Source organism: Arachis hypogaea, chromosome 2, assembly GCF_003086295.3.
Source record: "Arachis hypogaea cultivar Tifrunner chromosome 2, arahy.Tifrunner.gnm2.J5K5, whole genome shotgun sequence".
NCBI classification, from domain to species: Eukaryota; Viridiplantae; Streptophyta; class Magnoliopsida; order Fabales; family Fabaceae; genus Arachis; species Arachis hypogaea.
Genome location: NC_092037.1, coordinates 23,078,600 through 23,091,849, shown reverse-complemented (window position 1 = coordinate 23,091,849; position 13,250 = coordinate 23,078,600). Strand labels below are relative to the sequence as shown.

General features: G+C 36.5%; 1 protein-coding gene and 3 pseudogenes across 1 annotated transcript; 2 read left to right on the top strand and 2 right to left on the bottom strand.

Annotated features, from left to right (window-relative positions):
• The first annotated feature begins 22 nt into the window (after positions 1-22).
• Positions 23-3,329, top strand: LOC112741494 (serine/threonine-protein kinase BSK3-like; annotated as a pseudogene).
• Positions 3,330-3,693: 364 nt separating this feature from the next.
• Positions 3,694-5,836, top strand: LOC112723070 (uncharacterized). The gene has a single exon (XM_025774306.3). The coding sequence runs from the start codon at positions 3,740-3,742 to the stop codon at positions 5,795-5,797; it is 2,058 nt and encodes a 685-aa protein (XP_025630091.1). The 5' UTR covers positions 3,694-3,739; the 3' UTR covers positions 5,798-5,836.
• Positions 5,837-6,184: 348 nt separating this feature from the next.
• On the bottom strand, positions 6,185-8,427 carry LOC112723061 (uncharacterized; annotated as a pseudogene).
• Positions 8,428-8,720: 293 nt separating this feature from the next.
• LOC112723056 (serine/threonine-protein kinase BSK3-like) lies at positions 8,721-12,582 on the bottom strand (annotated as a pseudogene).
• Between the last annotated feature and the right edge of the window lie 668 nt (positions 12,583-13,250).

Sequence of the window (13,250 nt, the reverse complement as noted above, 5' to 3'; positions counted from 1 at the left end):
CGTGAACATGTGATTGTATTGAATGGCTCCAATTGTTGTGTATAAAGGGAAGTTGGAGAATCAAATGAGGATTGCTATTAAGAGGTTCAATAGGAATGCTTGGCCGTTCTCGCAGTTTTGGTAAAGTTACCTTTCTTTCTAGTGATTCCAAAACCACACACTGTAACTTTCAATCCTCACAGGTATGGTCTCAATTTTAGTAATAAGGATAATTTCATTTTGTACTTCATAAGGAAGCTAGATCTGTTGGCCAGCTTCGTCACCAAAGATAGCGAATTTACTTGTTGTTGTTGTGAAGGCGAAGAGAGGTTGCTTTGCCGAATACTGCCCAACGAAACACTCGCAAAACACCTTTTCCATTGTAATAGCTTTTCTTTCATGTATATGATTTGTTCTTTTCTTTTAATAATTGGAAAACGAATTGGTATGCCTTGAATTAATATAGTGCTTACTATTTTGTTTTTATCTGCTTTGTCACGAGTCAATCCTGGTGCATTGTTGGTGCATAATATGGGATTAGTACTATCCAATACTGAATAACATTCATCTTGTTAAGAAAATTAGGTTTGTACTGTCAAAATACAAAATAGCACTCAAACTAAACAAAAAATCATAAATAAATCTTCCCAAAGAATTATGCTAGCTTCAATATTTGATGATTATCTTGTTTTCTGGTGATGGTTTCATGAACATACTGCTGAGTCTATGATATGCAAAATAATTGATGTTTGTCTCTATATCAGGGGAAACTCAACCGATGAAATGGCCAATGCGACTGAGAGTTGTTCTACATCTTGCAGAAGCTCTGGAATACTGCACGAGCAAAGGACGTGTGCTCTATCATGACCTTAACGCATATAGAGTTCTATTTGACGAGGTAAAATTTTGTGTCTTCCTTGTGTATGTGTCTAATGTAATTAAATTAATACAAATCCGGATTGCAATCTGTAAGTTGAAGAATAGTAGGATGGTTTAGCACGAATTTACATACCCTCCTGAGTATCTCAGAACTGGTAGCCATTTTTTCAGTAGTACATTTGTTGATATTAAAAAAATCAGTCTTTCATTTAGAATATATGATCATTAATCTTGTAAGAGAGGAGATAAAAATTTAAAATATTTTTCTTCTGTAGTAGAGTAACACCAGAAAGTGTAATATATAACTTTGGAACTCTTTTGCTTGACATTCTGAGTGGGAAGCATATCCCTCCATGTCATGTAAGTCATGTACTTTAGGAAAATCGTGCCATTGAAGATTGCACAATTTTATTTTTTATATATCCTTTGGTGTGTAAACTTGAATATTATATGTATGTGACAAGTATCTCTAATTTTTTGAAATGTTGGAGCAGGCTCTTGATTTGATTCGAGACAGAAATCTTCGGATGCTGACGGATTCTTGCTTGGAAGGACAGTTTTCTGATGATGATGGAACCGAGTTGGTGCGCTGGGCATCTCGATGTTTACAGTACGAACCAAGAGAGAGGCCTAATCCGAAGTCATTAGTGGCTGCTTTGGCCCCTCTTCAGAAAGAGACAGAGGTTGGTATAATACTGTCATTCATTTGATTTCTTCTGTTATCTTTTTATTTCTTTTAGGTTCCTTCACATGAATTGATGGGTATTCCGCATGGTTCTACTTTAGCTTCATTGTCTCCGCTCGGTGAAGCTTGTTCAAGAAAGGACCTGACTGCCATTCATGAAGTTTTGGAAAAACTTGGCTATAAAGATGATGAGAGAATTGCAAATGAGGTTCTCTATCTAAATTTGCTATATGCCTCTAAAATTGTTTTGGAAAAAGTTTAGTGTGCTTATGGTTTATATTTTCTGTTTTCAGGATTTTGTGAAGAAAAAAGAGAAATCAGTGTTCTGTTTTCATCTCGTGTTTCTCTTTTTCTTCACAAAATCCTGAAAATAAAAAAACACTGAAAATTAAAATGAAAATGCAAACCAAAAGCATCACGTGTTCTTTTTATATTGACTTATTCAGACAAACTATTAAGTAATATGTAATTTTTTATTTAACTTTTACCTTATTTCTGTGTCATGTGCTAATTTGAGTTTTTCTCTGTTGTGATGCTACAGTTATCTTTCCAGATGTGGACTGATCAAATGCAGGACATGCTAAATTGTAAGAAAAAAGGCGATGCGGCTTTCTGGCAGAAAGATTTTAGACTTGCAATTGAGTTCTATACACAGGTAGATTTCTCATAGGGATGCTCAATCATCTAAATTTGTCTTACCTTTCTTTTTAGTCCTTAATGAACTATGAATAATACAATTGCAAGTTATATCCTTGCTCATGTGAAGTTTACGTAAGGGTTAGTTGTACTTTTCCTTGCCCTTAGAACTTTATGTCATGCACTTTAATACTTGAATTCTAAAAATGTGCAAATTGACACTCTAAATTTCTCCAGATATGCAAATTAACCATGTTAACAATTTTTTTCATCAGTTGTTAACAAAAGTTTAAGGTGCCACAGTTGCATATTTCGAAAAGTTTAGAGGGTCAATTTTCACATAACACAATGTTTTCAGGGGTCCTTTTTGCACATTTTTAAAGTTTAGCAGTTAAAGTACATATAAGGTAAATTTTAATTAACCCTTTACATAATGATGTATAGTTTTTGATTTTTAATTAAAATATTCATTAACAAGATAGAGTAACATTCAAGAACATAGCCTTTCTGTTATTTGATCTATATATGCACACACACATAATGACATAAATATTGTTGTGTTATATATCACTAGAGTAAGACCTTATTTATCTAATGCAAAAGTAGATTAAATTAGTTTGGTAAATGATATGTGAAAACTTGTATTCAAATGAGAAACAATAATAGCAACAAATCCATGATTGTTTTGCATATCCTCTCTACAGTTTCGTCCCTCAAAAGTAAAAATCACAATACCATACCTTGATCGCTATTTTAAACAAAATAGATTTCTCTGTTACTTTCAGTTCATTGATGCCGGAACAATGGTTTCTCCAACGGTACATGCGCGTCGCAGTTTGTGTTATCTCATGAGCGAAATGCCGTAGGAAGCGCTAGGCGATGCAATGCAAGCGCAAGTGATTTCCCCTTTGTGACACATTGCATCTTATCTTCAGTATGATTCAGTGGGTGGACTTGGAATGGAGCATGAAGCACAAGTAGCACTCAAAGAGGGAACAACATTGGAAGCCAAAAGGAGTGGACAAAAATGAAGAGTGTGTTTTGTACATAACACAGTTTCATTGCAATGGTTATACTTATACACATATAATTATCATGTATTATTCAAGAAACAAATGATTGGATGATGAGTGTAATTGGTGATTGAACACCCCTACCCCTTTTTATTGGGTAGGCTTGGATGTTGGTTAAGTTCTTATCCATGATTGATTTGATTAATGATGGAGCATTAATACAAACTCAGCATCATTTTATTTCTTTAATAACAGGAAGAAAAAAAAACTGTGAAATGTGGAAATGTTCATTCTTATTACTATTGAGCACTTGTAAAAAAATATGAAGAGTGAATACATGAATGGATGCCCGAGTCAAGAGTCAATTTTTTTTTTGTTGCCAGTTAGGTATCATTTTTCTAACTAAACACAACTTTTTGCTTCTTTCTTTTTTTTTGCCCTTATTTTTCTTTGTGGAAAAAAAAAGAGGAATAAAACAAGGAAGAGTACGGAGGAAAAAAATGCAGACAAGGACACATACAAAGAAGGGTGTTTTTGATGAAAATTCATGTGCAGTTTTTTATTAATTTCACATGAAGTTAGTACAGAACCTGTTCGACCAAATGCCCCAAAGGAGCCTCTGTCCATTGGCTCATCGCGTGTCAATGCAATGCAATCACGCACCACCACCTTTCTCATCCATAGTAAATCCAAACCCTTCTTCGTTCTCCCCTCTCTTCTATTCTCAACCACCATCCACAACCACACCATTCAACATGGACAACACCACCACTCCACCACCACCTTCCACAACCGCAACCTTGTCGCCATCATCCACTCCCTCTGTGACGCCCACCGTTTCAATGAAGCCCACAACATCTTCTCCCTCTTCCTCTCCTCCGGCTTCCTCCCTGACCACCGCACCTCCAACGTTCTCCTCTCCCGCCTCCTCTCCTCTCGAACCCCGCACCGAACCTGGGCTTGTGCCCTTTCTTTGATCCAAGCTAACCACGGCTTCGTTCACTCCATTGTAACCTATCACCGCTTAATGGATCACTTTTGCAGGTTCGGTCAACCCCAACAAGCTCACATACTGTTCTTCGACATGAAGGGTAGAGGGCATTGCCCCAATGTGGTTTCTTATACTACTCTCATTAATGGGTACTGCTTAATTGGTGGAATTGGTGATGCCCGCAAGGTGTTTGATGAAATGCTTGATAGTGGTATTGCGGCAAATTCTTTGACTTATAGTGTTTTAGTCGGCGGGTTTCTTAGGAAGAAGGATATAGAAGGAGCAAAGGGAATGATGTGCCAGTTATGGGAGAAGATGAGGGTTGAAAGGGAGGCTTCGATGAAGATGGCAGCCTTTGCGAATCTGGTTGATTCTCTGTGTAGGGGAGGGTTCTTCAATGAATTGTTTAGGATAGCCGAGGAGTTTGCATTAGGGGGCAGTTTGTGTGAGGAGGTTGCATATGGACAGATGATAGATTCACTCTGCAAGGTTGGGAGGTATCATGCGGCTGCTAGGATTGTGTATATAATGAGGAAGAGAGGATTAGTTCCGAGTGTAGCATGTTATAATTATATTATACATGGGTTTAGCAAGGATGGTGATTGTATGAGAGCTTATCAGTTATTAGAGGAAGCTGAATTCGGATTCTTGCTTTCTGAGCATACCTACAAGGTGTTGGTGGAAGCTCTTTGCCAAGTGCTGGATGTGGACAAGGCAAGGAAAGTTCTTGAACACATGCTAAGTAGGGAAGGCGTCAACAAGACTAGGATTTACAACACCTATTTAAGAGCTCTTTGTATTGTGGATAATCCAACTGAACTCTTGAATGTGCTTGTGCTCATGCTTCAAAGCCAGTGTCATGCAGATGTGATCACACTTAACGCAGTTATCAATGGATTTTGCAAGGTGGGGAGGATTGATGAAGCTCTAACGGTATTACAGGACATGTTGAGTGGTAAATTTTTCGCTCCCAATGTTGTGACCTTCACTACTATAATTTCTGGTTTATTGGACACTGCAAGAGTTGATGAAGCTGTTGAGTTGCTCCATAAAGTAATGCTTGAAAATGGTGTAAGACCGAGTGTTGCGACATATAATGCTTTTCTCCGAGGCCTATTCAAACTAAAGAGGCCAAATGATGCATTGAGGGCCTTCAATAATATGGCAAGTAATGGCATTACTGCAGATAGTACCACTTATACTGTTGTGGTAGATGGTCTATGTGAATCTAACCAAAGAGATGAAGTGAAGAATTTTTGGCACAATGTTATATGGCCTTCAGGGATTCATGATAATTTTGTGTATGCAGCAATTCTAAAAGGGTTCTGTCGCACCAATAACTTTAATGAAGCTTGTCATTTTTTGTATGAACTGGTAGATTCTAGGGTGTCTCCAAATATATTTAGTTATAATATTGTGATCAATTGTGCTTGCAATCTAGGTTTGAAAAGTGAGGCTTACCATATTGTTAGAGAGATGAAAAGGAATAAACTCACACCTGATTGTGTGACATGGAGGATTCTTGACAAGCTACATGGCAAAGTGAGGACGCACAATCATTTTGAAGATCGAAATTTGTCAGCACTCTATGACAGAGCTTCACTTGGTACTTGATGGATGGTGCTGCCATTTTTTAGACCTTGGTGGGATTGCTACCGTATTGAATTGATGTATGTTGCATGCTTCAATCCTACATTTGTGCCTTTGGACAAGTAATTAAGCATTATTTTTATATATTATAGACAGATAAATATAGTCTTCTCATTAATAAAATACAAAATTTCTACCACAGTTCCATTATTATTTATTGATCTAAGTCCATTTATAATTTCTCTTGGGTTGGTAGACAAATGGCCCATCAGCTTTCACAGCTGTTAGAGCTTCTCTCTTAGTTTTTTATTAGCTTTAACCATGAAACACAAAGCCAATGTGTCATGTCTGTCTTTAGTTATATAGTAAAATCATTTTACTATATAACTAAAGACATTTTAGACTTTTTATCCATCACTATATGACAAAGACTTGACTGCTACTCAGATGGTACTTGCTATATTGCTGTCTATAATATATAAAAATAATGCTTAATTACTTGTCCAAAGGCACAAATGTAGGATTGAAGCATGCAACATACATCAATTCAAGACGGTAGCAATCCCACCAAGGTCTAAAAAATGGCAGCACCATCCATCAAGTACCAAGTGAAGCTCTGTCATAGAGTGCTGACAAATTTTGATCTTCAAAATGATTGTGCGTCCTCACTTTGCCATGTAGCTTGTCAAGAATCCTCCATGTCACACAATCAGGTGTGAGTTTATTCCTTTTTATCTCTCTAACAATATGGTAAGCCTCCCTTTTCAAACCTAGATTGCAAGCACAATTGATCACAATATTATAACTAAATATATTTGGAGACACCCCAGAATCTACCAGTTCATACAAAAAATGACAAGCTTCATTAAAGTTATTGGTGCGATAGAACCCTTTTAGAATTGCTGCATAAACAAAATTATCATGAATCCCTGAAGGCCATATAACATTGTGCCAAAAATTTTTTGCTTCATCTATTTGGTTAGATTCACATAGACCATCTACCACAACAGTATAAGTGGTACTATCTGCAGTAATGCCATTACTTGCCATATTATTGAAGGCCCTCAATGCATCATTTGGCCTCTTTAGTTTGAATAGGCCTCGGAGAAAAGCATTATATGTCGCAACACTCGGTCTTACACCATTTTCAGGCATTACTTTATGGAGCAACTCAACAGCTTCATCAACTCTTGCAGTGTCCAATAAACCAGAAATTATAGTAGTGAAGGTCACAACATTGGGAGCGGAAAATTTACCACTCAACATGTCCTGTAATACCGTTAGAGCTTCATCAATCCTCCCCACCTTGCAAAATCCATTGATAACTGTGTTAAGTGTGATCACATCTGCATGACACTGGCTTTGAAGCATGAGCACAAGCACATTCAAGAGTTCTGTTGGATTATCCACAATACAAAGAGCTCTTAAATAGTGTTGTAAATCTTAGTCTTGTCGACGCCTTCCCTACTTAGCATGTGTTCAAGAACTTTCCTTGCCTTGTCCACATCCAGCACTTGGCAAAGAGCTTCCACCAACACCTTGTAGGTATGCTCAGAAAGCAAGAATCCGAATTCAGCTTCCTCTAATAACTGATAAGCTCTCATACAATCACCATCCTTGCTAAGCCCATGTATAATATAATTATAACATGCTACACTCGGAACTAATCCTCTCTTCCTCATTATATACACAATCCTAGCAGCCGCATGATACCTCCCAACCTTGCAGAGTGAATCTATCATCTGTCCATATGCAACATCCTCACACAAACTGCCCCCTAATGCAAACTCTTTGGCTATCCTAAACAATTCATTGAAGAACCCTCCCCTACACAGAGAATCAACCAGATTCGCAAAGGCTGCCATCTTCATCGAAGCCTCGCTTTCAACCCTCATCTTTTCCCACAACTGGCACATCATTCCCTTTACTCCATCTATATCCTTCTTCCTAAGAAACCCGCCGACTAAAACACTATAAGTCAAAGAATTTGCCGCAATACCACTATCAAGCATTTCATCAAACACCTTGCGGGCATCACCAATTCCACCAATTAAGCAGTACCCATTAATGAGAGTAGTATAAGAAACCACATTGGGGCAATGCCCTCTACCCTTCATGTCGAAGAACAGTATGTGAGCTTGTCGGGGTTGACCAAACCTGCAAAAGTGATCCATTAAGCGGTGATAGGTGACAATGGAGGGAACGAAGCCGTGGTTAGCTTGGATCAAAGAAAGGGCACAAGCCCAGGTTCGGTGCGGGGTTCGAGAGGGGAGGAGGCGGGAGAGGAGAACGTTGGAGGTGCGGTGGTCAGGGAGGAAGCCGGAGGAGAGGAAGAGGGAGAAGATGTTGTGGGCTTCATCGAAACAGTGGGCGTCACAGAGGGAGTGGATGATGGCGGCAAGGTTGCGGTTGTGGAAGGTGGTGGTGGAGTGGTGGTGTTGTCCATGTTGAATGGTGTGGTTGTGGATGGTGGTTGAGAATGGAAGAGAGGGGAGAACGAAGAAGGGTTTGGATTTACTATGGATGAGAAAGGTGGTGGTGCGTGATTGTATTGCATTGACACACGATGAGCCAATGGACAGAGGCTCCTTTGGGGCATTTGGTCGAACAGGTTCTGTACTAACTTCACGTGAAATTAATAAAAAACTGCACATGAATTTTCATCATAAACACCCTTCTTTGTATGTGTCCTTGTCTGCATTTTTTTTCCTCCGTACTCTTCTTTATTTTATTCCTCTTTTTTTTCCAAAAAGAAATATAAGGGCAAAAAAAAGAAAGAAGCAAAAAGTTGTGTTTAGTTAGAAAAATGATACCTAACTAGCAACAAAAAAAATTTTGACTCTTGACTCGGGCATCCATTCTTGTATTCACTCTTCATATTTTTTTACAAGTGCTCAATAGTAACAAGAATGTACATTTCCACATTTCACATTTTTTTTCCTTCCTGTTATTAAAGAAATAAAATGATGCTGAGTTTGTATTAATGCTCCATCATTAATCAAATCAAATCATGGATAAGAACTTAACCAACATCCAAGCCTACCCAATAAAAAGGGGTAGGGGTGTTCAATCACCAATTACACTCATCATCCAATCATTTGTTTCTTGAATAATACATGATAATTATATGTGTATAAGTATAACCATTGCAATGAAACTGTGTTATGTACAAAACACACTCTTCATTTTTGTCCACTCCTTTTGGCTTCCAATGTTGTTCCCTCTTTGAGTGCTACTTGTGCTTCATGCTCCATTCCAAGTCCACCCAATGAAACATACTGAAGATAAGATGCAATGTGCCACAAAGGGGAAATCACTTGCGCTTGCATTGCATCGCCTAGCGCTTCCTGCGGCATTTCACTCATGAGATAACACAAACTGCGACGCGCATGTACCGTTGGAGAAACCATTGTTCCGGCATCAATGAACTGAAAGTAACAGAGAAATCTATTTTGTTTAAAATAGCGATCAAGGTATGGTATTGTGATTTTTAACTTTTGAGGGACGAAACTGTAGAGAGGATATGAAAAACAATCATGGATTTGTTGCTATTATTGTTTCTCATTTGAATACAAGTTTTCACATATCATTTACCAAACTAATTTAATCTACTTTTGCACTAGATAAATAAGGTCTTACTCTAGTGATATATAACACAACAATATTTATGTCATTATGAGTGTGTGCATATATAGATCAAATAACAGAAAGGCTATGTTCTTGAATGTTACTCTATCTTGTTAATGAATATTTTAATTAAAAATAAAAAACTATTCATCATTATGTAAAGGGTTAATTGAAATTTACCTTATATGTACTTTAACTGCTAAACTTTAAAAATGTGCAAAAAGGACCTCTGAAAACATTGTGTTATGTGAAAATTGACCCTCTAAACTTTCCGAAATATGCAACTGTGGCATCTTAAACTTTTGTTAACAACTGATGAAAAAAATTGTTAACATGGTTAATTTGCATATCTGGAGAAATTTAGAGTGTCAATTTGCACATTTTTAGAATTCAAGTATTAAAGTGCATGACATAAAGTTCTAAGGGCAAGGAAAAGTACAACTAACCCTTACATAAACTTCACATGAGCAAGGATATAACTTGCAATTGTATTATTCATAGTTCATTAAGGACTAAAAAAGAAAGGTAAGACAAATTTAGATGAATGAGCATCCCCATGAGAAATCTACCTGTGTATAGAACTCAATTGCAAGTCTAAAATCTTTCTACCGGAAAGCCGCATCGCCTTTTTTCTTACAATTTAGCATGTCCTGCATTTGATCAGTCCACATCTGGAAAGATAACTGTAGCATCACAACAGAGAAAAACTCAAATTAGCACACGACAAAGAAACAAGGTAAAAGTTAAATAAAAAATTACATATTACTTAATAGTTTGTCTGAATAAGTCAATATAAAAAGAACACATGATGCTTTTGGTTTGCATTTTCATTTTAATTTTCAGTTTTTTTTATTTTCAGGATTTTGTGAAGAAAAAGAGAAACACGAGATGAAAACAGAACACTGGTTTCTCTTTTTTCTTCACAAAATCCTGAAAACAGAAAATATAAACCATAAGCACACTAAACTTTTTCCAAAACAATTTTAGAGGCATATAGCAAATTTAGATAGAGAACCTCATTTGCAATTCCCTCATCATCTTTATAGCCAAGTTTTTCCAAAACTTCATGAATGGCAGTCAGGTCCTTTCTTGAACAAGCTTCATCGAGCGGAGACAATGAAGCTAAAGTAGAACCATGCGGGATACCCATCAATTCATGTGAAGGAACCTAAAAGAAATAAAAAGATAACAGAAGAAATCAAATGAATGACAGTATTATACCAACCTCTGTCTCTTTCTGAAGAGGGGCCAAAGCAGCCACTAATGACTTCGGATTAGGCCTCTCTCTTGGTTCGTACTGTAAACATCGAGATGCCCAGCGCACCAACTCGGTTCCATCATCATCAGAAAACTGTCCTTCCAAGCAAGATGAATGTTATTCAGTTATTGGACAGTACTAATCCCATATTATGCACCAACAATGCACCATGATTGACTCGTGACAAAGCAGATAAAAACAAAATAGTAAGCACTATATTAATTCAAGGCATACCAATTGGTTTTCCAATTATTAAAAGAGAAGAACAAATCATATGCATGAAACAAGCTATTACAATGGAAAAGGTGTTTTGCGAGTGTTTCGTTGGGCATGTATTCGGCCACACGCAACCTCTTTTCGCCTTCACAACAACAACCAAGCAAATTCGCCAATCTTTGGTGACGAAGCTGGCCAACAGATCTAGCTTCCTCCTGAAGTTACAAAATGAAATTATCCTTATTAACTAAAATTGAGACCAATACCATGTGAGGATTGAAAGTTACAGTGTGTGGTTTTAGAATCCACTAAGAAAGAAAGGTAACATTTACCAAAAACTGCCGAGAATCGGGCCAAGCATTCCTATTGAACCTCTTAATAGCAATCCTCATTTGATTCTCCAACTTCCCTTTATACACAACATTTGGAGCCTTCTCTCCATGTTCAGATACTATATTCTGAACAGAGAAACTGGATGTCGCATTCTTAAGTTGCTCAAATGTATATTCGCGAAATGCAGGCCAATTATCGGCTTCACTTCTATCTTCATTTCCTGGAAAAGAAAACATTACATTAAACATCTATGAACCACAATTTCTTGAAATTACTGAGCAGAACATAATGCACCATAATATTATTAACAGTGTATTATTGTTACCTACCAGTATGCGGAACTTCAATAACAGATGTCTTAACTTGTGAATTTACGCAGCACGGCACGAGGCTGGAGAACTGAATCCCCATTTTGATTCACTAAAATAATAATATTTGAAGTTATGACAACCTCTTCCACTTTCAATTATTTGAATTTCTGTATATATCCAAAAAAAAAACATATGCAGCTGCAAATTTTGGAACAAGAAATGCCTGTAACTCACATTAAAAAAAAATCCTTGTTTAAGGTTTAAAGGGTTTAAAAGAGCATAGCCTTTGATCACTCTCAAGCAACTAAAACAAAGTCATCAAGCACTAGCATCAAGAACCATTTTCACAATTAACAAGAAGAGAAGACAATGATCATAACAACATAAAAAAATACCCAACAAATGTAAAACTGCTTCATTTAAGAAGGGAATATGATAGTACTTTTCATTATTTTTTGTACATTTTTCGTTTCGTTGGGTTGGTGAAGAGAATTGAAGATGTCACATACATAGAAACACAAAGTAATAACAAAATCATCACAAAGCAATAATCCCAAATCCATATGATCTTTAAATACTACACAACCAAACAACTAAGCAATTTTAGCATTTAAAGCTAAAAGATAAATAAAAAGGACATCCATCATAGATGAAACATTTAAATGCATTTCATAAAAGTTAGGGGGAGAAATCATAAACACACAAAAGCTGAATATTTAGCTTCACATGACAGCATAGTATCTAAGCATCTATTTGCATCTAGCTTTCAATTTTTTTTCTCTTATTTCACTTTCTCCCTTTTTCTCTCCGAGTCAACTCAATAGTATAGTTAGAAAATGCACCTAAAGTCTTTTCCATTTTTTCTACTTTGCCAAACTAAACAATGAATAAAGCAGCACTTTTTGAACCTACCCAAAAAGCAATTTCACCTTTGAAATTCTTCTTCAGTTCTTCTTCAATGGCAGTGATGAAAAAAAGTTGACTCCTTCTTTTCTCCTCTCTCTTACCTAGACCAAATCAAAAGCTTTTGCGAGATCCACATTTTCTTCCCAGAAAACAAAAGAGAAAAATAATAATAAAACCAGGAAAATTGTCTGAATTTTTCAAAGTTCAAGTCTTTTTCTCGATCCAATCAAACCCCCATTTATCATTTTCCTCGGAAAACTTGGGATTTTCTTCTTTTGTTTCCTCCAAAACCCAACAATTCTTCAACCCAGATCAAGTAAAATATTAAAACCCAATTTTTTAAGTATAAAAAAATTTTCGTTTTTTAAATTGAAGAAAATCAATAAAGGAAGAATGAAAACTCTAGCTGAACTGATCAACTTTGTGAGAAGCACAAAATCTATAAAGAAAAATGATGGTGAGTGATGACGAAACTAGGCTTCTCAATTTTATTTTATTGGCCCTTTCATTTGGAATAAAATTATAGGCCATGGATTCCTTAATCCTATATTTTTGTAGGAGTATCATTAACCTTCATAAAAATAATTACAAAATATACTCCATTTTTTTTGAAAAAGTTACTAATTTTATTTTGATCCTTTCAATTATTGATTTTTTAACTTTGTCCCTTTTCTCTTTTTTTGAGTACGAAAAACGGAGAGAAATTAGAGTTCTTGGAGAGCATCAACAAGATTGAAGAAATCTCCTTCCAAAATAGAGTGTGGATTGAAAAACCTAACTCTGCCCTCCCCTTTCTTTTTGATTTCAGAGGCATTGAGAGAATAGA

Coding starts and splice junctions, on each gene's coding strand:
- LOC112723070 (XM_025774306.3), top strand. CDS start 3,740: ATGTGCAGTTTTTTATTAATTTCACATGAAGTTAGTACAGAACCTGTT.